General features: G+C 49.3%; 1 protein-coding gene across 1 annotated transcript in view; it reads left to right on the top strand.

Annotated features, from left to right (window-relative positions):
* Positions 1-27,837, top strand: part of UBR4 (ubiquitin protein ligase E3 component n-recognin 4) — a 141,787-nt gene that overhangs the window by 92,942 nt on the left and 21,008 nt on the right. Inside the window, exons 70-90 of the mRNA XM_081203319.1 lie at positions 226-370; positions 1,261-1,346; positions 1,883-1,970; positions 3,273-3,466; positions 5,244-5,483; positions 6,239-6,377; positions 6,467-6,592; positions 6,819-6,947; positions 9,879-10,222; positions 11,305-11,395; positions 13,660-13,744; positions 16,188-16,315; positions 17,551-17,683; positions 18,694-18,851; positions 19,555-19,664; positions 20,351-20,492; positions 21,250-21,331; positions 21,514-21,687; positions 22,365-22,486; positions 23,329-23,526; positions 23,866-23,946. Coding sequence (XP_081059445.1) covers positions 226-370; positions 1,261-1,346; positions 1,883-1,970; positions 3,273-3,466; positions 5,244-5,483; positions 6,239-6,377; positions 6,467-6,592; positions 6,819-6,947; positions 9,879-10,222; positions 11,305-11,395; positions 13,660-13,744; positions 16,188-16,315; positions 17,551-17,683; positions 18,694-18,851; positions 19,555-19,664; positions 20,351-20,492; positions 21,250-21,331; positions 21,514-21,687; positions 22,365-22,486; positions 23,329-23,526; positions 23,866-23,946 — 2,995 coding nt within the window. The remainder of the gene's footprint in view (positions 1-225; positions 371-1,260; positions 1,347-1,882; positions 1,971-3,272; positions 3,467-5,243; positions 5,484-6,238; positions 6,378-6,466; positions 6,593-6,818; positions 6,948-9,878; positions 10,223-11,304; positions 11,396-13,659; positions 13,745-16,187; positions 16,316-17,550; positions 17,684-18,693; positions 18,852-19,554; positions 19,665-20,350; positions 20,493-21,249; positions 21,332-21,513; positions 21,688-22,364; positions 22,487-23,328; positions 23,527-23,865; positions 23,947-27,837) is intronic.

Raw genomic sequence — 27,837 nt, 5'->3', positions numbered from 1 at the left:
TTTGTTTGATTATTATTATTTTTAAATAGTAGACCAGGTAGAGAACAAGCAGTTTGAAATGGCTGAAGGGCTTCTAAGAAAGACACAAGAGGGAGGGATGGGTCTGCATAAACAGCCCAGAGAAGAAATGTGTCCAGAGGGTGGGGGATAAGATCTTCAGCCGTGTGCGCAGTGGGGAGCGGCCCCTTGGTTAACCCCCTCCTCCTTGCCCCCCTTTCCCTTCAGAAACTCAAACAAGTCCCAGCAGGAGCTGCTGCTAGATCTCATGTGGTCCATATGGCCGGAGCTGCCGGCTTACGGACGGAAGGCTGCCCAGTTTGTGGACCTCCTGGGCTACTTCTCCCTGAAGACGCAGCAGACAGAGAAGAAGGTAGGGGTGTCTCATTGGGATGGCCAAAAGGGCTTTCTCTCACCATCCTCCTCCTTTATTCCTCAAGGATGTGAAAGAACAGCCGCTGCATCTGTTGTGTGTGTGGGGGGGGGGGTTGCTTCTCAGTGTGCAAAGGAAGGACTGGAGCTAGCGTGGTGTCGTGGTTAAGAGCGGTGGACTCGTAATCTGGTGAACCGGGTTTGCGTCTCCGCTCCTCCGCATGCAGCTGCTGGGTGACCTTGGGCTAGTCATATTTCTCTGAAGTCTCTCAGCCCCACTCACCTCACAGAGTGTTTGTTGGGGGGGGGGAGGAAGGAAGGAAAAGGAGAATGTTAGCCGCTTTGAGACTCCTTAGAGTAGTGATAAAGTGGGATATCAAATCCAAACTCTTCTTCTCTTCTTCTGAAGAAAGGAAAGCCCAGTTCTAGCCTCCATCTTGACCAGGCAGGCTTTAGAACAGAAACCTGTCTCTCCGTAGGGCAGGGGGCTCCTCGGGCCTGGGGGCTAAATACAGCCTTCCAGGACCCTCGTATTTGGCCCTCGCGACTCTGCCTAGACCACATTCTGGATGACGCCTGCTCTCCCTGGGTGCTATTGCCTGGCTGGAATGTGTCTTTGGACTGTAATGATGGTGCTCCTTGCTTACAAGGATGGGGGGAGAGGGGTGTGTAAATCTTTTGACTTTTGTGTGGTTGGAATGCAGGCCCCTATATGTTTAAAGGCATATGTGGTACGTACAAAGGATCGTCATCACTCTCGGGAGAATAAATATTAAAATGGCAAAGAGTGAGAGTGGATAATTGGGAGCTCTCTATAACCAACTCTGGTTTTGGTCTTCGTATTCACTCCTGAATCCCCTTTGTGAGCTGTTTGTTAAACCTTTCTTTCAGTTAAAGGAATATTCCCAAAAAGCTGTTGAGATCCTACGGATGCAAAACCACATCCTGACCAACCACCCCAACTCAAATATTTATAAGTGAGTGTCTCTGGTGTAAAATAAATACATATATTTCTTAATGTGTACAGGGCTGTGGTGCAACCCATCTCAGGAGTGGAGGGTAGCTGGAACTGGGGGGGGGGGGGGGAGGTGCCATTTCTTGGTCACTGAGCCATTTTCATTTCCTGCAGAAGAACAGTCTTGTTCTCCACCCACCTGCTTGTTTTCCTGTCGCATCACACTGCTTAAGGCCCACCTCGCACAAGAGTCCTTTGTGCAGCTCGGGGTTTTCAAAAAGGGCTATCAAGGGATAAGACTTACCAGTGACTGTCAGCCAGCTCAGTGGATCTGCCAGAATCAAGAGCAGTGTACCTTTGTATACCAGATGCTTGGAACATGGGGGAAGTGGGGGTGGGACTGTTGCTTTCACGTACTACTCGAGGGCTTCCTGAAGGCATCTGATTGGCCACTGCACCAAACAGGGCTGTTTGGCTTGACAGGTCATTTCCCAGTCCAGTAGGGCTCCTCTTTTGCCTGGGCAAATTTCTTAGATGTCCTTATCCCTCCCCTTCCAGCACGCTGTCTGGTCTGGTGGAATTTGACGGCTACTATTTGGAGAGCGACCCCTGCCTTGTTTGCAACAACCCAGAAGTTCCATTCTGTGTAAGTAGCTGCTCCTCACCATCAGTCCTGCCTTGAGGGTATTGGTGCGTCGATTCTGCCCAGCTTTGCTCAGTCTCCTATGCACTTCCCTTTATGTTCTTTATTTATCACATACAGAAAGATAAATGGAAGTAACTGCTTTTCAAAACTTGAGTGCAGCATAACAGAGTCAAAACTGACGGATAGCACAAAGCACATAATAAACAAATGGAAATAAAAGGGATGAGCATGTTCCTTCTTATATTTTTTTATCTGCACCAGGGTTCATGTTTAATTTACAAAGCCTGAACAACTTAGGTCCAGGCTACCTCAGGGTTCACCTGATCCTGATCTACAGGAGTGTCCCAGGCTGTTTCCTAAGTTGGTGAGGCTCATTTGACAGCAACAAGAAACCAATCCCTTGACTGAGTCCTGTCCAACGCTCTGCCAATAGAGATTCAGGAGGCGCCTTCTGTCTCAACTCTTAAACGCCTGCTGAAAACTCTTCTATTCCATTTGTCCTATGCAGGGAATCCACAAGGGTTTAGTTGATGTCTGTTTTTCAACCTGTATAGCTTCTGAAAAGAAGTACAATCAAACCTCATTTTGCGGACGGGATCTGTTCCGGAGGCCTATCCGCAAGCCGAAAATGACGCACGTCAAAACGCCGCATCTGCACATGTGTGAAGCGCGATTTAACGCTTCTGCACATGCGTGAGCGGCGAACCCAGATGAAACCCGTTCCGGTACTACTGGGTTTGCAACGGACGTTTGCCCAAGTGGATACAAGCGGAGGTGGACGCAGAACGAGATTTGACTGTATTCTGTACCGTTTCCAACACTTCATTATAGTTCAAATCAGAGTCCCAGATTTCAATGCCATAGTAGAGCTTTTGACTAATCACATTGCTGCCAAAAACCTTTAGGGAAGGTTCAATCAGCTGTCCTCCCTTACTGTAACAGAACTTCATCAATGCCCCTGTGGTTTTCTGTGCTTTGACTTTTCGCTGCCTCCAAGACAAGGTTTCACTAAAGCGTTCGCCCAGGTATTTAACTGAGGGAGTTTGTTCCATAGCTTCCTGATGTCGCTTTTATTCTTTTATTTCTGTTGTGTTTTGTCTTTGTGTTTTTATTGCTGTAAACCGCTTTGATGTGTTTTTATGTGACGGAGCAGTATACAGATACTTTTGGAGATGAATAAGTGAAATAAATAAGATAATCCATTCCTGTTAATGTGTAACTGGCTGGAGTGTAGGGTGCTTTCTCCAATTTGTTTATAGGTAAGTGATGCTTCTCTGCTTCTCTCCTCCTCCTATTCTGCAGTACATCAAGCTTTCTTCCATCAAAGTGGACACTCGTTATACCACCACCCAGCAGGTGGTGAAGCTCATTGGCAGCCACACCATCAGCAAAGTGACCGTGAAGATCGGGGACCTGAAACGCACCAAGATGGTCCGGACTATCAACCTCTATTACAACAACCGGACAGTGCAGGCCATCGTGGAGCTCAAAAACAAGTAATTTCATTTTTTTTATTTAAAGGACTTGGGCCCTTCTGGATTCCCCCCCCCCCTTCCCAGTTCCCAGAATGGCTTGCAGAATGATTTTAAAAGAAAAGATAAAAGACGCCCCTCTGCCCTCAGGCATGCAGTCTAAGAAACATGACACAAAAGGGGGAGGGAGGAGCAAGGAGGAAACAAGTGAGCCCCCAAAGGCGCTGACCGTTAATCAACAGGTTACAGTGGTACCTTGGGTTAAGAACTTAATTAGTTCTGGAGGTCCGTTCTTATCCTGAAACTGCTCTTAACCTGAGACACCACTTTAGCTAATGGGGCCTCCCACTGCTGCCGTGTCACCACCGCATGATTTCTGTTCTCATCCTGAAGCAAAGTTCTTAACCCGAGGTAATATTTCTGGGTTAGCAGAGTCTGTAACCTGAAGCGTATGTAACCTGAAGCATCTGTAACCCGAGGTACCACTGTATTTTGTTGACCAGCTGGGTTAGAAAACTGAGTTGTGATTGCCCATATTCGGGCAGCAATTAAGTTTCATGTATTTCATATGTCACAAAGAGAAGAGGATGCAGATTCTTTTTGACTTTCCATGTGGATTAGCGGGCATCTAAGGAATACTCCTTGTTCCTTGCCCCCACTCCCCATCCCTTGCGAAAAAAGCACCCTTGCCAATAAGAAAAAGGACTATGTTCAAATTCCAGGGTGGTGGTGTATATATATTTATGTATAAATAGAACTAAGTGTTACATTTTGTTCCGTCCCATAAGGCATGAACATCTCTTTAATCCTAAACAGCCTTGCTGTGGATGGGGATAATGGCTTAGTCTCTGGCTCTGACTCCCTATCATGTTGACACAGGCAGAGAAGAAGCGAATCCAAAGAGCCCAGTCCCTCTTTTAAAGGAGATTTTCAACGGAGGCCGCCGCGCTTAGCTTGGCGTGGGATGGAGGATGCTCTCAAAGTGGGTGGTAGCACTCCCGGGGGGGCAGGTAGTGACATCACCTGGGGTGGGGTGGGGGGGCGTTGAATGTGCAGAGGACCACCGGGCTTTGAAAAGCTGGTATCCGTGGATCAAGTTAATCCATTTTGTTGAATTAACAAAGCTAAATAGTTTTGATTGGATTTTGAATAAATGTACAACTACAGTGGTACCTCGGGTTACATACGCTTCAGGTTATAGATGCTTCAGGTTACAGACTCCGCTAACCCAGAAACAGTACCTCGAGTTAAGAACTTTGCTTCAGGATGAGAACAGAAATCGTGCTCTGGCGGGGTAGCGGCAGGCCCCATTAGCTAAAGTGGTGCTTCACGTTAAGAACAGTTTCAGGTTAAGAACGAACCTCCGGAACAAATTAAGTCCAGTGGTACCTCAGGTTAAGTACTTAATTCTAAAGCACCACTTTAGCCAATGGGGCCTCCTGCTGTTGCCGCGCCGGCAGAGCACGATTTCTGTTCTCATCCTGAAGCAAAGTTCTTAACCCGAGGTACTATTTCTGGGTTAGCAGAGTCTGTAACCTGAAGCATATGTAACCCGAGGTACCACTGTAATTGTGCTCTTACCTTCCTCTTTGTGTCACGTGAACTGCTCTTATGACTAACACTTTTTTATAGGGAAGTGCAGGGGGAACTGGGGGCGAGTTTATGGAAACCGGGAGGGCAGTGAACAAATGAAAAGTTTGGGAATCACTGCTTTAAATGATTTTCCTCTTCCTTCTCCCCCCCTCTTGCCCCCCCTTGTTCGTTCACTTGCTTTATTCCCCCCCTCCTCCCACTTTTATAGGCCAGCCCGCTGGCATAAGGCTAAGAAGGTGCAGCTCACCCCGGGCCAGACGGAGGTGAAGATCGACCTACCACTGCCCATCGTGGCTTCCAACCTGATGATTGAGTTTGCAGATTTCTATGAGAACTACCAGGCATCTACAGAGACCCTCCAGTGCCCCCGGTGCAGTGCTTCTGTCCCCGCCAACCCCGGGGTGTGTGGGAACTGCGGGGAGAACGTCTACCAGTGCCACAAGTGCAGGTGTGTAAAATTCCTCAGGGATGCGGATGCGGTGCAGGGCTCAGAAGCAGTCTTCTTCTGTATGCAAAACCCACTTTCTTTCTTTTTTTAAAAATCATATTTATTAAAATTTCAGAGAGAAAAAAGAATTACACAAAAATAAAAAATAAAAATACAAGGAAAATACAAAATACAGAAAAAAAGGAATAAAAGACACTTAAAAAGAAGAAAAGGAAAATGAATCAATCTTTCTAAAGCTTACATTCATATCCTTGTTTCCCTGACCTCCTCATACCTCCCTTTTTTGTATTCCAGTTCAGTTATTTAAGTCAGCAATTTCTTTCCCTCTTTGTTTTCTCATGATCCTTTAACTTAATATACTACAACTTTAAATTTTCATCTGTTATCAATCCTTTTTTACATACACCTTTATAGCATTACTGCTTAAACCACCTAGCTTCATTCCAACATCATTCTAACATTCATTAATTTTGCAATATTTCTGTAAATAGTCTTTAAATTTCTTCCAATCTTCTTCCACCGACTCTTCTCCCTGGTCTCAGATTCTGCCAGTGCAAAACCCACTTTCCCTTAGATACTGAGCTACAGTTTTCTCTCCCCACCCGAAAACTGCACCAGCGTCCCTCCTGCCTGAATATCCTCCCTTGCGGGCCCCTCCTCACCTGGTGAGGAGGTGAGCCTGTCGTGGACCAGCGGTTGAGTTCCTGCCACGTCAAAAGCCCTGCCAACTCGCCTTTTCCACCCTTCCTTCCCAGGTCCATCAATTATGACGAGAAGGACCCCTTCCTCTGCAACGCCTGCGGGTTCTGCAAGTACGCTCGCTTTGACTTCATGCTGTATGCAAAGCCCTGCTGCGCGGTGGATCCAATCGAGAATGAGGAGGACAGGAAAAAGGTCAGGCGCACAAACACTCACACGCATGCATGCCCTCTGAGCTACCCTGGTCAGAAATTATAACATAAATCCCATGTCTTGATTTGAAGGCCGTAACCAACATCAACAGCCTCCTGGACAAGGCGGACCGAGTGTACCACCAGCTCATGGGTCACAGGCCACAGCTGGAAAACCTCCTCTGCAAAGTGAACGAGGCAGCGCCCGAAAAGCCACAGGTACTCATCTTCTCTCTCTCTCTCCTTCCAGTGCTTTTATTTACCATTGCTCTAAAAACTGAGACCCTGCCCCTGTGGGGAAATCTCTAAATGGAAAGGTTGTGATTGTGGAGCATTGCCTGGCCAGTTCAGTCGTGGGGGTGCTGCTTTCTCCTACCATTCCTTCTCCGTTTCCTTCCTCCGTCGCGACCGGTTTTGAAATCCCTCCCTCTTGTGGCATTTCCAGGATGACGCCGGTGGGAGCGGAGGAATTGGCTCCACCTCGGCCAGCGTCAACAGGTACATCCTGCAGCTGGCCCAGGAGTATTGCGGAGACTGCAAAAACTCTTTCGACGAGCTCTCCAAGATCATCCAGGTAAACAACCTCCGTGCTGCTGGCAGTGCCAGCATATGAGTCAGGTCAGTCTGTGCCTGGGAAACCACCATTGAAAACAGAGGCTCCACACCCCCAAGATAGGCTCTCCTCTCCTGTGAGGTGCCGTTACCTGGTCTGTCTTCCAGTTTGGCACAGCCCAAGATGGCAGAGACCGTCTTAGTGCCAAGTTTGGGACTCTCTTCCTTGAAGGATTGCTCACGCCCCACCTGTGCTCACTGAGCCACACTACAATCTGCAGAACTGGCACTTTCACCACTTTTGTACAGTATTCATTCTACACTTGCAAAGAATCAGTTCTTCGGTATGACAGCGCCTGCACTGTTGGAACTCCCTGCCCATTGATAACCACACAAAGTGCCTTTGCTGTACTGCTTTTGTCATCTGTTTATATAAGCCATCCTACCCAGACATGTATACTGGACATGTATTTTAGAGTGCCGTTTTATTTTATAATGTGCATTTTCTAACTGTTTAGTTTTGTTTCAGAATTTCTTTTGGCTAACTTGCTTTTATTGGTAATTTTTGTATGCTTTTATGCGAACCATTTAGACTATTAAGCAGTATATAAATACATGTAAAAAATGAACTAGAGGTTAGACATATTAGTGCTTTTAACACTATTTTTTTCCTGTAGAAGTGGACTTTCCAAAGGGAAGGTTTTTTGAGCATGGAAGGGAATGCTGCTTCCCAATCTGCCCCTTTTCTGCTCATACACTGGTGCCTCGCAAGACGAAATTAATTCGTTCCGCAAGTTTTTTCTTCTTGCGAGTTTTTCGTCTTGCGATGCACAGTTTCCCATAGGAATGCATTGAAAATCAATTAATGCGTTCCTAGGGAAACCGCCTTCAGACCAGATCCGGGGACAGTCTGTCCCCCGACCTCTTCTGAAGGCTGGGGGGGGGGGGAAACAAGGGCTTTTCTTCCCACCCCCAGCATTTTAAAAAACCCCGGGACAGCGGAGGACTTCTCCGCTGTCCGGGGCGATCTTAAAATGCTGGCGGGCGGCATTTTAAAATCGCCCGGGACAGCGGAGGACTTCTCCGCTGTCCGGGACGATGTAAAAGCCCCTGGGAAGGCAGGCAGGGGGGACAAAGACTTTTGCCCCCCGCCCGCCTTCAGAAGAGGTCCAGGACCTCTTCTGAAGGCGGGCGGGGGGGCGAAAGTCTTTGCCTCCCCCCCTGCCTGCCTTCAAAAGCCGTCCGGGACAGCGGAGAAACGCGCTGCCTTTCTCCGCTCTCCCGGGAAGGCAGGCAGGGGGGAGCAAAGACTTTCGCCCCCCGACCGCCTTCAGAAGAGGTCCTGGACCTCTTCTGAAGGCGGGCGGGGGGCGAAAGTCTTTGCCCCCCCCGCCTGCCTTCAAAAGCCGTCCGGGACAGCGGAGAAACGTGCTGCCTTTCTCCGCTCTCCCGGGAAGGCAGGCAGGGGGGAGCAAAGACTTTCGCCTCCAGCCCGCCATCAGAAGAGGTCCTGGACCTCTTCTGAAGGCGGGCGGGGGAGGAAAGTCTTTGCTCCCCCCCGCCTGCCTTCAAAAGCCGTCCGCGATAGCGGGAAGCGCTTCCCTGCTATCCCGGACTGCTTTTAAAATGCTGGCGGTGGGGAGCAAAGCCTTTCGGCCCCCGCCGGCCTTCCTGGACCTCTTCTGAAGGCCGGAGGGGGGGGAAAGGCTTTGCTCCCCACCACCAGCATTTAAAAGAGGTCCCCGAAGATTTCCCTATGGGCTTTCGTCTTGCGAAGCAAGCCCATAGGGAAATTCGTCTTGCGAAGCGCCTCCAAAACAGAAAACCCTTTCGTCTTGTGGGTTTTCCGTCTTGCGAGGCATTCGTCTTGCGAGGTACCACTGTAGTTGACCCTTCCTGAAGGTTTTCCCCCCTCTATAAAAGGTGGCCTTTTTGGAGTTGCTTTTTAAAAACAAAAACAAAACCTTGCATTTCTTACCTAGCTTGGCATCCAGTGTTCTTTCTATGAAGTAGCTGATGTGGCTCAATGTGGCCACTAGGGGGCCAGTTGTGGCGGCAGTATAGTCTTCTGTAAGCATAATTTTGGGGCAGACTTAGCTAGGAAAAAGGTCTGAACTTCAAGCTTGCCCGTATTCTCCCACTCAGCCACTTTGATCTGCGGAACTGGCACTGTTAACAGGCGCCACACCATACCTGTTTGCAATGGTAAGAAACCAATATTTCCATGTGGCAGCACCCGCACTTGGGAATTCCCTGCTTATTGATATCAGGCAGGTGCCTTCGTGGTACTCCTTTCAGTGCCTGCTAAAAATATATATCCATCTATCCAGATGCCTAAAGCATGTGCTTTCCTCTGGTTTTTAGCTTAATCGTTGATTCTAATTATCTCTTTGTAAGCCCTTTTTAACAGGACGTAAAAAACCACAGAGCCTAGGACTTGCCGATCGGAAGGTTGGCGGTTCGAATTCCCACAATGGGGTGAGCTCCCGTTGCTTGGTCCCAGCTCCTGCCAACCTAGCAGTTCGAAAGCACGTCAAAGTGCAAGTAGATAAATAGGTACCGCTCTGGCGGGAAGGTAAACGGCGTTTCTGTGCGTTGCTCTGGTTCGCCAGAAGCGGCTTAGTCATGCTGGCCACATGACCCAGAAGCTGTGCGCCGGCTCCCTTGGCCAATAAAGCGAGATGAGCGCCACAACCCCAGAGTCAGTCATGACTGGACCTAACAGTCAGGGGTCCCTTTACCTTTACCTTTAAGTCCTTTTTACTGATGATTTCATTGTTTTATTCTTTTTTGTAAACCATTTAGAGGTGTGGAAATTTTATGAAATAAAAGGGGGAAAGGAAAAGATAGGTGCCTACCTAGCCCTGCCTGCAGGTCCTGATCAGCAACAAAGGCAGCAGGGTTGGGCCCCCCTGTCCCCCCTCTTACCCTCCCCTCCTTTGTCCACCCACAGAAAGTCTTTGCCTCCAGGAAGGAGCTCCTGGAGTATGACCTCCAGCAGAGAGAAGCGGCCAGCAAGTCCTCCTGCTCTGCCGTGCAGCCCACTTTCACCGCCAGCCAGTACCGGGCGCTCTCTGTATTGGGCTGCGGCCACACCTCCTCCACCAAGTGCTATGGCTGCGCCTCGGCCGTCACCGAACACTGCATCACGCTGCTCCGCGCCCTGGCCACCAACGCCGCCATCCGCCACATCCTCGTCTCCCAGGGGCTCATCCGCGAGCTCTTTGACTACAACCTGCGCCGTGGTGCGGCCACCATGCGGGAAGAAGTACGGCAGCTCATGTGCCTCCTCACCAGGTGCGGAGGAGCGTTGGTGGCCTTTCTGAATGTCCTGAAGGAGAAAAAAAAAGCTTTGGGCTTTTAAAGTGTATTGATTTTTTTTTTTTAATGCAACTGGGTCTCCTGCTTCAACCTATGTGAACTTTTTTTTAAAAAAAATACTTTTTGATCAAATAATATTTATTATTTATTGTTTATACCCCACTCATCTGGCTCGGTTTCTCCAGCCACTCTGGGCGGCTCCCAACAGAACATTAAAAACACGATAAAACATAAAACATTAAAAACTTCCCTAAAAAGGGCTGCCTTCAGATGTCTTCTAAAAGTCAGATAGTTAAAGAGGTGCCCCAATTTATCAGGCAGGATTCATGGGTTGTCTCCAACTAAGTCCTGATCAAGAGTAGGCCCACTGAAATGAATGGACCAGTTAGTAATGTTCCTTAATTTTGGCAGTTCTGTTGTTAGTAGAACTAAAATATATATGCCTTTCTTCATAATGTTGGTAATTCCTTAGTAATTTTTCTTACGGATGGGACCCCACGCACTTCCTTTAGTGAACTAGCATTGGATTTCACAGGATATACACAAGCACACAGACACACATGTAACGTTGACACAGACGCCTGTAAAAATAAGTGGGGTTTTTAGCATACACTTAGCTACTTAGGTGTGTCCTTTCCTCTGGAAACAAGAAAACCAACAACTCCTATTGACCCTTGGCCCTTTGCAAGGTCCCTCTGCAGCCTGTCTGAGCACCAAAGCATTCCCAGATGCCTGACCTGAACAAGGAATTTGAGACTCGATTTCCGCCTTGGAAGTGCAGGCTAAGCAGACCTGCTACAACTTATTTTATTGTTGTTGGCCGCCCTGAGCCTGGCTTCGGCTGGGGAGGGCGGGATATAAATAAAATTTATTGTTGTTGTTGTTGTTGTTGTTGTTATTATTATTATTATTATTATTATTATTATTATTATTATTATTATTATTGCATGACCCAGACAGTACAGGAAGGTCTTGACGACATGTTGAGGGAGTTGGCTCAGTGTGGAGCTTTTTAACTCTGTCTTTTCTTTTTATTCTGTGCCCGTCTTGAAAACAAGGGACAATCCGGAAGCCACCCAGCAGATGAACGACCTCATCATCAGCAAGGTGTCTGCGGCTCTGAAGGGTCACTGGGCAAACCCTGACCTGGTGAGGAGGGGGTTGGGGCTTTGGGTATTTGACCTGCCTTCCGTCCCTCCCTGGCTGCATCCAAATTGGTTATCATGGAATTGTAGAGTTGGAAGGGACTTTCAGGGATCACCGAATCCAACCCCCTGCTCTGCAATGCAGGAATCGCAGCTGAAGAATCCCTGTCAGATGGCCATCCAACCTCTGTTTAAAAACCTCTAGTGAACTTGATTGCAACATTTCTTTTCTTACTTTGCCGCTCCTTGCTATCTACGGGACCGCCTCTCTTGGTATGCCCCGCAGAGGACCTTAAGGTCCATGAATAACCATAGTTTAGAGGTCCCGGGCCCTAAGAAAGTCAGGCTATCCTCCACCAGGGCCAGGGCCTTTTCAGTGATGGCTCCGACCTGGTGGAATGCTCTGTCCCATGAGACTAGGGCCCTTCAGGATTTAACCTCCTTCCATTGGGCCTGTAAGACAGAGCTATTCCACCTTGCCTTTAATTTGAATTCAGCCTGATCTTTTATTTCCCTTCTTTTCCCTCGCCCTCCCCTTTTATGAAGATCGCCCGCTCTGAGACCCCACAGCTAATTCTCCCCTGGCCTCCTCGCTGGCCCAAGTAGGACCAATTCAGCCAGCTAGCCCTGGGGATTATCTAATTGATTTTTGAATTTTGAATTTTAATGTTATTCATGTTTTTATACTGTACAGTGGTACCCCGCAAGACGAATGCCTCGCAAGAGGGAAAACCCGCAAGACGCTTCGCAAGACGAAGCGCTTCGCAAGACGAAAGCCCATAGGGAAATCTCCGGGGACCTGTTTTAAATTGCTGGCGGTCGGGAGCAAAGACTTTCGCCCACAGCCGGCCTTCAGAAGAGGTCCTGGACCTCTGCTGTCCCGGGGAGATTTTAAAATGCTGGCGGGCGGGAGCGAAGCGCCCCGCTCGGGATGGCGGTGTAGACCTGCCTGCAGTCCCGGGACGGCAGGCAGCTCTGTGCCGCCATCCCGAGCGGGGCGGGACTTAGCGCCCCGCTCGGGATGGCGGTGTAGACCTGCCTGCAGTCCCGGGACGGCAGGCAGCTCTGTGCCGCCATCCCGAGCGGGGCGGGACTTAGCGCCCCGCTCGGGATGGCGGCGCAGAGCTGCGCTGGTCCCAGGACCGCAGGCAGCTCTGCACGGCCACCGGGAGCGGGGCGGAGCTTCTCTGCTGTCCCGGGGAGATTTTAAAATGCTGGGGGTCGGCAGCGAACGCTTCACTCCCGCCCGCCAGCATTTTAAAATCTCCCCAGGACAGCGGAGGCTTCGCTCCCGCCCGCCAGCATTTTAAAATCGCCCCGGGACAGCAGGGGCTTTTAAAATGCTGGCGGTCGGCAGCAAAGCCCTCCTGTCCCCGGAGCTTGCGGGGCGGGAGGTGGGAAGAAGGGCTTTTCTTCCCACTGCCAGCCTTCAGAAGAGGTCGGGGGACAGACTGTCCCCAGACCTGGTCTGAAGGCGGTTTCCCTAGGAACGCATTAATTGATTTTCAATGCATTCCTATGGGAAACCGTGCTTCGCAAGACGAAAAACTCGCAAGAAGAAAAAACTTGCGGAACGAATTAATTTCGTCTTGCGAGGCACCACTGTATTTAATCTGCTTTTATAATTAAGTATTTTTAAGTGTTTTAAATTTGTCGTTAGCCGCCCTGAGCCTGGTTTTTGAACTGGGAAAGGCGGGGTATAAATAAAACATTATTATTATTATTTATTATAAGAAGGGTTGTGTCCAGTGTCAGTCCTCTCCAGAGTTCGCCCTTGGAAATTCAAGGACAGGACTAACTTGGACCCATGTATTTCAATGGGTGTAACAACCCTAGTAGCTTAGGGTTGCACATGTACACTGCCCAGCCCTCTTACTATCCTCAGAACAACCTTGCGGGGTAGGCAAGGCTGACAAGAGCTCCAGGGCCAAGCAGGGATTGAAAGCCAGCTGCATCCTGCTACCCAATAGTAGCTTAGCGCTCTTGTATACCTCGTTTGTGCTCACATTAAGAAATGTTCCTGCAGTCCTCGGTTGCAACTTGAGACCTCTTAGCTGTGATTCCTGCATTGCAGGGGATTGGACTGGACGATCTTTTGCGTCCCTTCCAGCTCCACAGTTCTGTGGTTCCTCTTTGCTCCAATCCTTGTTTTCAAGTTCTGCCGAATTTCTTTTGTGGGGGAGGAGAGAACCAAAGTGGGACGGGGCAGCGATATTCTGGTCTGGCCCGCCTCTCAGCCCTGCCTTACTCCTTCTTCCCCATCTCCAGGCCAGCAGCCTTCAGTATGAGATGCTGCTGCTGACAGACTCCATCTCCAAGGAAGACAGCTGCTGGGAGCTGAGGCTGCGCTGTGGTGAGTCTCTGCATTTGGCAAGCAAGATGTGGAGTATGCGCAATAAATGGTGTTTTATGGGGTATTCCCTTAAGTGGGTTCCCTTTCATTAGGAGAAAACAACAGAGGCCAACCAGAATATATTGAGAAGCAAAGCAGCTAGTAAGCCTGATCTTTACTCAAGGAACTGTTGCAACAGGGTCCCCACTCATCACACGCAGGAGGGAAGAGAACCCTGAACAATGGTGCACAAGCCCTTATATAGATTTTTGAAATTGCCTACTCTGTAGCCCAAGACCACCCCCAAAACATCATGCGTACATCACAGAAGGAGGCGGTCTCCAGCAGAACTCCTGTCTGCCAGGATACCCAATAATGGTCACTGATTGCTTTACCTGGGCAGTCTGGCCATTCTTTTGTGATGGTTAATACTTTAGTTCCTGACTCCAGGTCACAGGCTCACCCTATCCATACACAAATACGTCCTTAAGACAGGATTTGCAAGCAGAAAGACAATGGGAAGGCTTTCCCCATTTGCCTCCCAGAGGAATATTTGAGGTCATTGGGAGAGTCAAAATGGCTTCATGATTGCTCTTCCATACTCTTTCAGACACATGGTTCATATATTTAGATATGTGTGCATTTATGAATATTTATTCTATATTTGATACCTTAAAATTCTTATAACAATGGCAAGGGTGGTCAACTCCATGTTTGGAAAGAGGGTTGACTGGTTAAGAAAAGAGGTGTCTTGCATTCTCCTGGCCACCCTAACAAACAGTCCCCACTGCTGTGGAGTCATGAGGACATAAGAACCCATTGGATGAGGCCAGGGACCTATCTAGTCTGGCATCCTCTTCTCACAGTGGCCAATCGGGTGCCTCTTCTGGGAAGCCCAAAATCAGGACCCAAGAGCAACAGTACCACTCCCTTCCTGTGGTTTTCAGTAACTGGGATTCAGAAGTGTTCCTGCCTCCGACTAGCCATCATGGCTAGTAGCCATTAATAGAGCCATGAATTTGTCCAGTCCTCTTTTAAAGGCATCCAAGCTGATGGCCATCGATGCCTCTTGTGGGAGGGAGTTCCACAGTTTGACTACGCACCGTGTGAAGAAATCCAGCTGCTTGGAGTTCTTAACCTGGACAGAAGAACCATTTGTTTTCTTCGCATGGGATTGCATTCATTGTCAGTCCTGCTTCGAGCAAACCCATTGAAATCCATGGACGCAAGTTAGCCATGTCCATTTAGGGGTCTGCTCTGAATAGGATTAATACTGGATACAGCTCATTGTTTATATCCTGTACCTTCAAACCTAGTGTTGTTTCCACGACAGCCTACTCAGAATTAGAAGTACAAATCAGGGCGATGATTAAGACTAACGCATACAAACTTGGGTAGCAAACTATAAACAACAAACTATAAAACAGCAACAGACAAGTTCAAAGCTGCTCCGGCTTAATACAGTGGTACCTTGGTTTAAGAACTTAATCCGTTCCGGAAGTCCGTTCTTAAACCAAAGTGTTCTTAAACCAAGGCGTGCTTTCCCATAGCAGCGGGGGGCTCAATTTACAAATTGAACACACCCAAAAGGAAGCGAAACATGTTCTGCTTCCAAGGCGAACTTCACAAACCAAAACACCTACTTCCGGGTTTTCATGGTTCTTAATCCAAGTTGTTCATAAACTTAAGCTGTTCTTAAACCAAGGTACCACTGTATTATTGACATTCGCTCTTCCTAAAAGCCTCAGGGAAGAGCAGGGTTTTTGCCTGGGCCTGAATGACAGCAGCAAGGTCTCTAGGCTTTGGGAGGGCATTTCACCAAAGACAAGGAGCCACCACAGGAAAGTCTCTGTTTCTCCAGTGGCCACCTGCCACACTTCAGACAGCAAGTGGCACCTGGAGGAAGGCTGCAGATCATGACGGGCAGCTGAAGAGCAGTTTGATACAAGAGAACGTGATCCAGTGGCATATCTGAGCCCTGGATCTGACCGTCCTCATCTCCAGGCCTCTAAATGCCTCCAAGATGCTTTGTCTCCCCCTTTTGATGGGCAATGACAAGCAGAAGCAGACTGGATATGTGGGAAGGCTTTTGCTTTAACAGTTTACCCCAGGGGTCAGCAGGGGGCCAGTCCACTGTCCCTCAGACTTGGGCGGGGGGGGGCGGACTATATTTTTAAGGGAAAAAATGAGCGAATTTCTGTGCCCCACAAATAACCCAGAGATGCATTTTAAATAAAAGGACACATTCTACTCATGTAAAAACGCTCTGATTCCTGGACCGTCCGCAGGCCGGATTGAGAAGGCGAATGGGCCGCATCCGGGCCCCAGGCCTTAGTTTGTCAACCCATGGTTTACCCCGTAGCCTGTGGGCGTTCGAGAATGTGTCTATATCCTTGCCTTGCTGTTTGGTGCTGCCTTCTGTGATGCCTTTGCTTCTCCCCCTCCCGCTTGGCTCCCCCTCCAGCTTTCAGTCTCTTCCTGATGGCCGTGAACATCAAGACGCCCGTGGTGGTGGAGAACATCACTCTCATGTGCCTGCGCATCCTGCAGAAGCTGATCAAGCCCCCGGCTCCAACCAGCAAGAAGAACAAGGTAGCCTTCCCCCTGCAGCCCTTTTTGGGATTCTTGAGCCGTCTGGTTCATCGCTGGAATCCTGTTTCCACTTGAGCAAATCCTCCTAGGCAGAATGTGCTTGGGGAGACTCGTGGGGAAAACTTTTGTACATATTTTCTGATTTTGGATGTGTGGGAGCACGTAGGGGTGGCAGAATGGGGGAACCAGAAGACTCCAAGGTGTTTTGAGCACAGCTTTTATGAATCGCTGTGTTTGTTAATTAACTGATTTTGGTGTGTGTTTTCTATATTATTTGCTCCATTTTATGCTGTAAGCCAACTTGATTATTGGGCTTTTGTTGTTGTTTCTTTTTGCAATAGGGTGGGGTATATGCTTCTTTAAAAAGGACTCAGAAGGAAATCTTCCTTTAGCTTGGTGGAAAAGCACATGCTTTGTGGGAAAGGTTTGGGCCCTAGAATTTCCAGAGAACTAGTGTGGTGTATTGATAAGAGTGTCAGACTAGAACCTGGGAGACTAGGGTTTAAATCCCCCCACTTGGCCACATGAGGTTCACTGGGGGGCCTCGGCCCAGTCGCCACTTCTCACAGCCTAGCCTACCTCACAGGGATGTTGTGAGGATGAAATGGGATGCTCCCCCCCCCCCCGGCACCAGCTGCTACTGGGCAAGATAAATGGACTTGGCATAACATCAAAATATAAAATCTGGCCAAACTTCACTTTGGTTCTGCACTGCATGTGGGTATGAAGCAGTTGCTAAAACCCATTAGTAATTTAATTATCCTGTGCAGTAGGAAACGGCCTTACACAGAGTCAGGCCATTGGTCTGTCTAGCTTAGTAAAATCTACGATGGCTGGCATTGTCTCTCTAGGGCAGCGGTTCTCAACCTGTGAGTACCCGGATGTTGTTGGACTACAACTCCCATCATCCCTGAGCTCTGGCCTTGCTAGCTAGGGGTGATGGGAGTTGTAGTTCAACAACACCTGGGGACCCACAGGTTGAGAAAGGTTGTGCTAGGGTTTCAGGCAGGACCTGTTCTAGCCCCACCTGGAGATGCCAGGGGTGGAACCCAGGACCTTCTGCATGCGAAACACAGAGCTTTTGTGATGAAAGCATCTGTATCAACACACTGATGCAAAGTCCTACTTTACATGGGGATGACCCCACTCTAGATGCAAGAAGTTCTCTGCATATCTGGCCTGTAGGTGACTGGTTCTGCTTCAGGCTGTCACAGCCTTTCCTTGTTCTTCTTTAGGACACCCCTGTGGACTCCTTGACCACCGTCAAGCCCTACAGCAATGAAATCCATGCTCAGGCCCAACTCTGGCTCAAGAGGGACCCCAAAGCTTCGTACGAGGTTTGGAAGAAATGCCTCCCTGCCAGAGGGAGTACTGTGCCCTGCAGAAGTAAGTGTGTGTGTGTGTGTGTGTGTGTGTGTGTGAGAGAGAGAGAGAGAGAGATCACACTCTTCTGCCCTTTGCACTCAAAGCATCATAGCATTGGAGAAAAGGTCCAGGGTCATGTAGGTGCCCCCCCCCCGCACTGATGCAGAAAGCCCACAACTTTTAGGCCCCTCACCTTGGTTGCCACCCTTTTATGGACATATTTGTGTCGGCATCCGGGGGTCGAAAGCCAGCTGGCTAGCCCCCAGCTGGATCGTCTCCTTCCAGTCGTGCCGCTTCGAAGATCCATCGACCTCTGGCTCCGACATAAATTAGTGACCCAAGCCTCCCACACTTGGGCACACTATACTTAGCAGTGTAAACTGCACAACAGAAAAGGCTGAGGCTTGTGAATACATACTATGAGCTACGGATTTACTAAACATAAATCAAGACAAAGAAACACGTTGTCTCTTCTTGCCGTCTCCTCGGAGGGAGAGTCAAAGCAAAAGTAATACAGTGGAATTTCCGCTTACGCCAGCAAACTGTGCTGGAATGTAAACAGATATGTGACACATAACAATCCCATGCCTGCAACTAAAGGTGGGATGGAAAGTCCCAACAACTTGTTCTGCTCCTTAGGCGTTGGGAGCATTTGGCCCTCCAGATGTTACCAAACTACAACTCCCATCAGCCCCAGAAAGCATGGCCTGTGGCCAGGGATGATGGGAGTTGCAGTTCAGCAACAACTGAAGGGCCATAAAGTTCCCCACACCTCCTGCACCTGTTGCTGCTTAATCCAGACTAATTTCCTTCACAACGGAACTTCAGTTTGAGATCGGTTCCTACACCCTCGCGCTGCATTTACCAATCTGAGAGGCCATCCCCGTGGAAAGATTCCCAGCCCTCGGGAAAGTGAAGTTCTTGCCCTGCCCCTGCGTAACAGAGGTAGCTCTTGGTGCCTGGTTAGGGGACAGCTCTGCTAACCTCCGCTCGAATCCTCGCCCTCGCTTTAGGCCTTGATGCCAATGGAAAGTCTCCCAGCAGAACGGAGCTTCGCCACCTTTACCTGATGGAAAAGTACACCTGGAAGTGGAAGCAGTTCATGAGCAGGCGGGGGAAGAGGACCTGCCCCCTGGATCTCAAGCTGGGACACAACAATTGGCTGCGGCAGGTATGAAGACCCTCCCCAGAGGCTCTAGCTTTCGCCATCTGATTAGAGCTCTTTCGCATCTGTCCCTCAGGAATGGCGTGACATTCCTCTGCAATGGATGCAGGCTTTTTATCTCATGGGTATCTTGGGTCGTCATAAGCTGCCTTCAGACCTAGGTAGTGAAATGTAGGGTAAAGGTAAAGGGACCCCTGACCATTAGGTCCAGTCGTGACCGACTCTGGGGTTGCGGCGCTCATCTCGCTTTATTGGCCAAGGGAGCCTGCTTACAGCTTCCGGGTCATGTGGCCAGCATGACTAAGCCGCTTCTGGCGAACTAGAGCAGAGCATGGAAACACTGTTTATCTTCCCACCAGAGTGGTACCTATTTATCTACTTGCACTTTGACGTGCTTTTGAACTGCTAGGCTGGCAGGAGCAGGGACCGAGCAACGGGAGCTCAACCCGTGGCGGGGATTCGAACCTGCCGACCTTCTGATTGGCAAGTCCTAGGCTCTGTGGTTTAACCCACAGCGCCACCTGCGTCCGTATATGTAGGGTATGCACTCTTAAAATAGGGAAACCCAAATGGTTTTTCCAGGTGTTCCATGTACACTGGGGTGGGGTAACTTCGGACTCTGGGGCCAAATGTGGGTCATTGCAGCCAGTTGTCTCAACCCTGCATGAGATGAGTCTCACGAGTGCCCCAATTTTCCTTTACACCATAGGTCTTGTTCACGCCTGCAACCCAGGCTGCCCGGCAGGCCGCCTGCACCATTGTCGAAGCTCTGGCCACCATCCCCAGCCGGAAGCAGCAAGTCCTCGACCTGCTCACCAGGTACAGTGGCGCAAGCTCCCTCTTCTTGGGGGACCGTAAAGGTAAAGGGACCCCTGACCATTAGGTCCAGTCGCAGATGACTCTGGGGTTGCGGTGCTCATCTCGCTTTATTGGCCGAGGGAGCCAGCGTACAGCTTCTGGGTCATGTGGCCAGCATGACAAAGCTGCTTCTGGAGAACCAGAGCAGCGCACGGAAACGCCGTTTACCTTCCCACCAGAGTGGTACCTATTTATCTACTTGCACTTTGATGTGCTTTCAAACTGCTAGGTTGGCAGGAGCAGGGACCGAGCAACGGGAGCTCACCCTGTCACGGGGATTCGAACCGCCGACCTTCTGATCGGCAAATCCTAGGCTCTGTGGTTTAACCGACAGCACTTCCCGCATCCCACTTGGGGGACCATAGGATCATAGAATTGTAGAGTTGGAAGGGGCCAAGAGGGCCATCTAGTCCAACCCCCTGCACTGCAGGCATATTTCACCCAAGGGGCTTGAACCCACAATTCTGAGATTAAGAGTCTCGTGCTCTAAGGACTTGAGAAGCCCTGCAGGTGCAAGGATCTCCCCACTGCCAGTTAAATAAGTTCCACTCACTTTTGTATCAGTGTTTTGCTTCTCTATTTACAAAGAAGTCAGTTCTCTTTTTCCTATTTCCAACTCGCCAGTGTTTTCTCTGCTTCTCTCTTAGTTACCTGGATGAGTTGAGCATGGCTGGGGAATGTGCAGCAGAGTACCTGGCGCTCTACCAGAAACTCATCAAGCCTGCCCGCTGGAAGGTCTATCTGGCGGCCAGAGGGGTCCTGCCTTACGTTGGAAACCTCATTACAAAGGTAAAGAAAGGTTTTCTAGCTGGAGCTTGTTGCCAAGAAGTCTGAGAACTGAGAGGTGGGAGGGAAAGCAGTTTGCATCTGCCCAGTGAATTCATGACAGGTGTGGGGTTTGAACGGGGCATTTGGAACTTCCTGATCTAAGCTATGCTCTGTTACACAAGTGACCTGTGTCAATTCCCTTCCCTCCCTCCAGTGACAAAACTTACCATCAGTATCTAACACCTTGCTTTCAGGATTTGTGCTGGCTGCCAATCTGCTTCTGGGCCAAGTTCAAGAAGTTGGCACTAACATTTAAGTAGCTCTGTAGCTCAGGACCAGTTCCTTAAGAGATCACCTTATCTCTTATACACCCATCGGATCCTTGCAGTCTGTAGGAGAGTTTCTCCTGCAAGTTCCAAAGATCTCAGAAGCCCACACTGTCGTAATTCGGAGCAGGGCTTTTAGTGTGGCTGCCCCTGTTCTGTGGAACAGCATCCCTGCCGAGAGACAACACCCCCCCCAATCTATTCGCCCTTTCCAGAAATAATAGAATACATTTTTGTTCTGACAGGCTTTTCCAGCTGAATCAATAAATGGGTCTTTTACTATGAGTGTCCACTTCTTGTCGTTTAAGTCTTTGTTGTTTGTCATCATTTTATATGTGAATCGCCTTGCAATAGTGGTTTTAAAAGTGATTAATAATCCAGTGTCAATAGTAGGAATGATACACCCCCCCCCCACATGGTACCTTCATAACCTGCGCCTCTCTGCTTTTTAGGAAATTGCCCGCCTACTCGCCCTGGAGGAGGCCACGCTCAGCACTGACCTGCAGCAGGGATACGCTTTGAAGAGCATCACAGGTGATGTTTGTTGCTCCTCCTTCCATCACCTCCTTTCTTGACTTGACGTGCCATTTTTGTCTGTATTCTGGAGTTTTGTCCCATTCTCTCTCTCTCTCTCTCTCTCTCTCTCTCTCTCTCTCTCTCTCTCTCTTCTCGGCGTCCCACTTTGTAAACTGAGCCTTAATTCCTTGCTCCCCCAGGCCTCCTTTCCTCCTTTGTGGAGGTAGAGTCCATCAAAAGACACTTCAAGAGCCGCCTGGTGGGGACTGTGCTGAATGGCTACCTGTGCCTGAGGAAGTTGGTGGTGCAGCGGACCAAGCTGATCGATGAGACCCAGGACATGCTGCTGGAGATGCTGGAGGACATGACGACAGGTGGGGAGCGCGCCAGTGGGATGGGGAGCTTGCAAAACTCCTGGGACCAGAGGCTTTTTGGAGTGTGTTTTTCGTTTCATTTTGTTTTTATAAAAATATTTGTGCATATTCATGAAAAACACCAGAGGGTTTTAAAACAGTTGTGCATAAAAGCTGAAAAATCAGAAACCATGTAAAGAGGTATTCTGCATTGCCTTCATAGACCTGGTTCAATAGAAAAGTTTTCAGCAGATGTTTAAAGGTCAGCACAGAAGCTGAATCTCCAGTGGCAGAGCATTCCACAGGACAGGGCTGATGGACCCTAAAGGCTCTGTTCTAGTTGCTACCAAGTGAGCCTTGCCAACTCAGGGAATGGCCAGCGATGCTCCTGCAAATAATCTCAGTGGCTGAGGTGGGATATAAAAGTTCAGGGCTTTGTCAGTTAATACAAGGACCCTGGACCTGGATGAGCAGCCAGTGCAGATGATTTAACGAGGGCGCCGCAGGCTGTCAGCCAGATTCCCCATCAGCAGTCTGGCTGCCGCATTCTGCACCAGCTGGAGCTTCTGAACCAAGAGCAGCCCCACACCCGGCCCATTGCAGTAATCCAGCCTCAAGATGAACAATGCATGGATTTACACTACGGAGATGATTCAGGAAGCCCCCGTGAGACTTGACTCCATTGCTTTTCTCTGCAGGCACAGAATCGGAAACGAAGGCCTTCATGGCAGTGTGCATTGAAACGGCCAAGCGTTACAGCCTCGTTGACTACCGGACACCCGTCTTCATTTTCGAGAGGCTCTGCAGCATTATCTATCCGGTAGGGGAGCTGACCTGTTTCTAGTCGCTAAGGAGGGGCAGCTGGACCCAGCCAAAATCCCAGGGGTGCCTCCCTCAGCTACGCAAACATCTACCCTACATTTTTTGGGTGGCGCATGGATGTGGCTGGGAGCCTCCCGCTGCCACAGTAGCGAAGCACACAATAGCGATATTGGCACAACTGCAATGGACATTGATGCGGTTTCTAGAAATGTAGATTTGCGTATGGTAGCCAGGACAGTCTGTTTCCATAGCTGTCAACCTTCCCCTTTTTTGCGGGACGTTCCCTTATTCCAGCGCCATTTCCCGCTGCTATCCTGGATTGTTAGATATCCCGTAGACTGTCCCCAGGACAGGTGAGGCTGCTGATCCCTTATCTTCAAATCTGAAAGTTTGACAGTTATGTGTTTCCCTAACTCCAGAGAGCTGATGCACAATATTCCTGCAGTGGAAACTTAAAATTCCCTGCCCCCCAATATAAATAGGAGGCTTTATTTTTGGGAAATGTCTAAAAGGCAATGTCTCATGCAGAGGTGCAACAGGCAGGCAGCTCCAAGAGTAATTCTGTCCTGTAGCCCACAACTGCACCTATATAGAATGATCAATTCCCACCCAATGCACTCCACAGGAACTGTGCTGAGGCAGGACCAGAATGGTAAGTCAAACAGAGATGCAACGGGCAGCCTCTCCTGTGGGTTTCAATACTTAGACACTTCCTTAGGCACAGAGTTTGGGCCATGCTATCGCTTGCCCTTCTTTGCATTTTGTCCACTGCCAGCTGTGCAGAAGGGACCAGCCAAGTTTCAGGGTGGGCTCATTTCCCACCCATTGCCATTGTTTCAGGAGGAGAACGAGGTGACGGAGTTCTTTGTCACCCTGGAGAAGGACCCGCAGCAGGAAGACTTCCTCCAGGGGCGGATGCCCGGCAACCCCTACAGCAGCAACGAGCCGGGCATTGGGCCCCTGATGAGGGACATCAAGAACAAGATCTGCCAGGACTGCGACTTGGTGGCTCTGCTGGAGGACGACAGTGGGATGGAGGTGAGGATCGTTGCGGGGGGGGGGGCAGAGCACAGATGAGGAGCCCTCCAGATGTTGCCAGGGAGCTCGGAGGGCCGCATAAGAGCTGAAAGGCCTCATTCAACTCTTGGACCTGACGCTCCCCACTTTGTGTGTCCACTGATCCTTTTTAAACTGGAGTTGCCAGTTTTGAACCGGGGGACCTTCTGCATCCAAAGCATGTGTTCTTCCGCTGAGCAATGGGCCCTCAAATGTTCCAGATGTCTAGGCACAAGCACACTTCAAAAGGAGTGATGGAAGGACCACTAGTATGCATTTTACCCATGAGTGAGCTTCTGTTTCCTGTTTTCTTTCTTTCAGCTCTTGGTGAACAACAAGATCATCAGCCTTGACCTCCCAGTGGCCGAGGTGTACAAGAAAGTCTGGTGCCCAACCAATGAGGTACGGCTCTCTCCACACACACACACACACACACACACACACAGAATGCACAATCCTGTGGGGCTTTTATTGTGTCTTACGACCTCTTCTGGCTGCAAGTTGTTCGTTGCCTCTGAAAAATAGTGACTTGGGATACAAAGCTCCAACCTCTGTCAACAGCCCCAAAGGCTTTGCTTGTTCCATGTGTGCAGGGATCCTTTTGCTGGGGGCCCCTTCTCAAAAGGCGCCTCTCTCTCTCTCTCTCTCTCTCTCTCTCTCTCTCTCTCTCTCTCTTTCTCTCTCTTCTTGAGGAATGGGTCGTGAAATCTGTGTGTTTGCCTGCTAATCTCCTTCCCTCTCTGCTTTAGGCCAGTGTGTACAGCCCCTGGGCCACTGTGTGACCCGGAATTATTATTTAACTCTTCTCACCACCCCTGGTTCTCCATTATCTTGATCCTGATGAGCAGGCCTCATTCCTCTTTACAACTGAAACTGGTCTGGCATTGAGGCTACTTGCCCCCACCCAGATGCCAGGCAGACTTCGTTTCCAGACAGAAATTGACCGCTGCCAGGATGCGCCTTATATGTCTAGAAGGATTTGTGGATCTGTGGGACAGTTGCACTGCAGCGGGGAAGGGCTGGGGAGGCTGCGTCCAGCCAAAAGAATACCTAGCAGGTGATTGCTGGTGTCTAAGAGGGCTGATAATATTTTGATGATCACAAATCAAAATTAGCAAGCAAACAAGTCAGTATTTCCAGTTGACAGGTCAGCTGAGTGGACCTGGCTTTGCCCAGCCAGGTCAGAATTGCAGCATGAAATGACGAAGCGATGGAACTTCTTTATGTAGTATATGAGAACGGTGATGCATCGAGACGGAAAAGGGCCATGGGTTTATATATATGCTCGCAGAAATGTAAAACGCTCAGGACATTTTTGAAGGGAAGGAAACTTGATTCCCTCCCCCTGCAAAAGGGGAGTTGGGGGTTGGGGTGGAAATCAAGCATTTGATGTCTTTGCTTCGACTATCAGTGCCAAACTTTGGGTATTATCCTCCAGAAAGCCTCTAGGAATGAATATGTTAAAATACCCCTGCCTTGTCATCCGAGTTCAAAAGAATCTCATGTTTGTCGAGAAGCAGTTGGGAGATTAATGCATTCAGATGCATGGATCCGAATGGCCCTGTGTTTCCAACAGACTGACAGTTCCTGAATAGAGAGACCTGCATTTCAGAATTTAATATGAGTCTAGGTTTTTCACCGTGTGTGTGTGTGTGTGTGTGTGTGTGTGTGTGTGTGTGTGATGATGAATATTTCACAGATTGCTCTTAGCATTTCCCTCTCTCCAGCCTTTCATCCTCTCTTCCTTACGGGGCCTTATGTCAAGTTCCACTTTGTGTATTTGTGTATTGTGTATCCCCCCCCCCCCGGTCATTATTACAAATTAATGCATTAATATGCCCCTTCCATGGCAAAATGGCAACTGATTTGTTTGTTGGGGGAAAGTTGATGACCTTTTCAAAGTAAAATTATGCTGGATGCAGAAAAGTCACTGAGAACTTGCTTTCACCCTCTTGGTTTCATGTATTTGGCTATTGAGTCTTTGGTGACACCCCACCCCCTGGTCCTTGCCACGTGCCAAAATTTAAGCTGCGATGTCCCCCCAAGTCAGTAGATAATGGAGAAATGCTGTAATTCTGTGTTTTAAGAATATGGCTTTCGGCAATGCTGGTAACCGGCTCTTGCCATCCCGCAAGCATGTTTAAGGCTTGTCCTGAAAGTTGCCGTGAGAAGAAAACAAACCTGATCCTTACTCAGAGGCCGAACAGAGACGAGGGTCCGTTAAAGACGTGGCTCTGGGAGCTTCGTTTTAAAAATGCATTTCATTTAATTAATATATATAGTGCCTCATAATGTGAAAGTAGCTTCTCTGGTAGGGTTGCCATATTCCCCAAAGTGAATATCTGGACAAAGTTGTTGAGCTCTCCCCAAAAAATTCATTTTAGGGCTTTTATTGATTTTTTAATGATTTTTTTTTAAAAAAAATAAAATAAAAATCTCCCTACTTTCCCTGGACATTTTGCCGATTCAGCAAAAATGGGCCCACACTCCATTTTGCTGCCCGATTCCCGGATGTGCGCGGGGAAAACACGGGCGTATGACAGCCCTATTCTCTGGGCCTCTCCCGAGCACTTAGCACCTTAAAGCATTTGGCCCACCCAGCAAGCAGAGTAGAGCTTGCCCTCACTTGGAGGTGCGAGAGTGAGAAATTTTATTTGTGTCTTGGTGCAGGTGAAAACTATACCAAAGTGTGTACAGAGACCCTCTTCGTTTTTCTCTCCTCTTCCCAACCCCCCCCCCCAAATGCACCTTGAATCTCAGGGTTCCTAGCTGTGATATGGGAGCCAATGATGTAGTGGTTAGAATATCGGCCCAGGGCCTGGGAGAGACCAGGGTTCGAATCCCTGCTTGGCCGTGAAGCTCACTGGGTGTGACTTTTGGGGGCCAGGCACTGCCTTCTCTGGGTCTAACCCACCTCACAGGGTTGCTGTGGGGATTAACGGATACGAGGGGGAGAAGAACGCACTCCTTGGAGAAAAAGGCACGCTGTAAATGCAGTCAGTCACTCAATAATAAATATACAACCATCCTAGCAAGGCTCTTGGGGAGTCTGAGAGTTTGGACCCTGGTCGAGAACCTGAAAGCTGTGTCAAAAGGAAAATGAATTGGTACTGATTTATGTTGTTGTTGTTGTTGTTTAGTCGTTTAGTCGTGGCCGACTCTTCGTGACCCCATGGACCAGAGCACGCCAGGCACTCCTGTCTTCCACTGCCTCCCTCATTTTGGTCAAACTCATGCTGGTAGCTTCGAGAACACTATCCAACTATCTCGTCCTCTGTCCTCCCCTTCTCCTTGTGCCCTCCATCTTTCCCAACATCAGGGTCTTTTCCAGAGAGTCTTCTCTTCTCATGAGGTGGCCAAAGTATTGGACCCTCAGGACCTTCAGTGAGCACTCATGGCTGATTTCCTTCAGAATGGAGAGGTTTGATCTTCTTGCAGTCCATGGGATTCTCAAGAGTCTCCTCCAGCACCATAATTCATGAGCATCAATTCTTCGGCGTTCAGCCTTCTTTATGGTCCAGCTCTCACTTCTATACATCACTACTGGGAAAACCATGGCTTTAACTATACGGACGTACATTTTATTAAAACTTCGTATTAACGGCAACGTTTCCATATGTAACTGCATTTGCGTAATATTTCGGTTGCACTGCCTCTTGTTGCTTCGGGTTTTTCGTACGTTGCTCGGAGATAATTTTTCAATCTATTAACTGGTCTAGAAATCAAATAGCCAGTCATTCATGCAACGAAGGCTTGGGAGCCAGCCCCTCTCCAGATCCCTTTTCCAGGCTGTGCGTGACCGTCGCCTGTTGCGTCTCTGCCTGCGTGGCTTCCCAGGATGCCCGGATGCCCTGCTGAAAAGGCCGGGGAGAGTTTTTGTCAGTGTTGCTGTCAGCGCCTGAGCAGCTTTCATCTTCTTCCCCTTTGTGACGGCCTCCCCCCCCCCCCTGCTTTCCTCCTCCTGCAGCTCCTTCTCTGGTTCCCTAGGAAATAGACAGGCTCACAAGGAGCTAACCTCGGGGCTGCATTTGTTTCCCTTGTCTCTCTTTCACCCGCTTTCCCTTTGTTCGTCTGCCATTTTACCAGAGCCCCCCGCGGTGCTAATTGCGGGTCTCTGGCACGGCCTTTGAGCCGATCTTCCCCCGAGGGTTTTCCCCGGCGCTTTCCGGAATCTTCTCTGACATTAAGCGCTGCTTATTCCACATTAGGCTTAGCTGCAGACTTCTTGACAGGTCCTCTTCTCTCCCTCTCTGCACCCCCCCCCCAGTATCCCCCCCCACCCCAAATAAGGCC

This window comes from Podarcis bocagei (assembly GCF_964188305.1).
Source record: "Podarcis bocagei genome assembly, chromosome: 7".
In the NCBI taxonomy this organism is placed as follows: Eukaryota; Metazoa; Chordata; class Lepidosauria; order Squamata; family Lacertidae; genus Podarcis; species Podarcis bocagei.
Note: the sequence above shows the minus strand (reverse complement) of the source record. Positions and strands in the feature narration are given on the sequence as shown.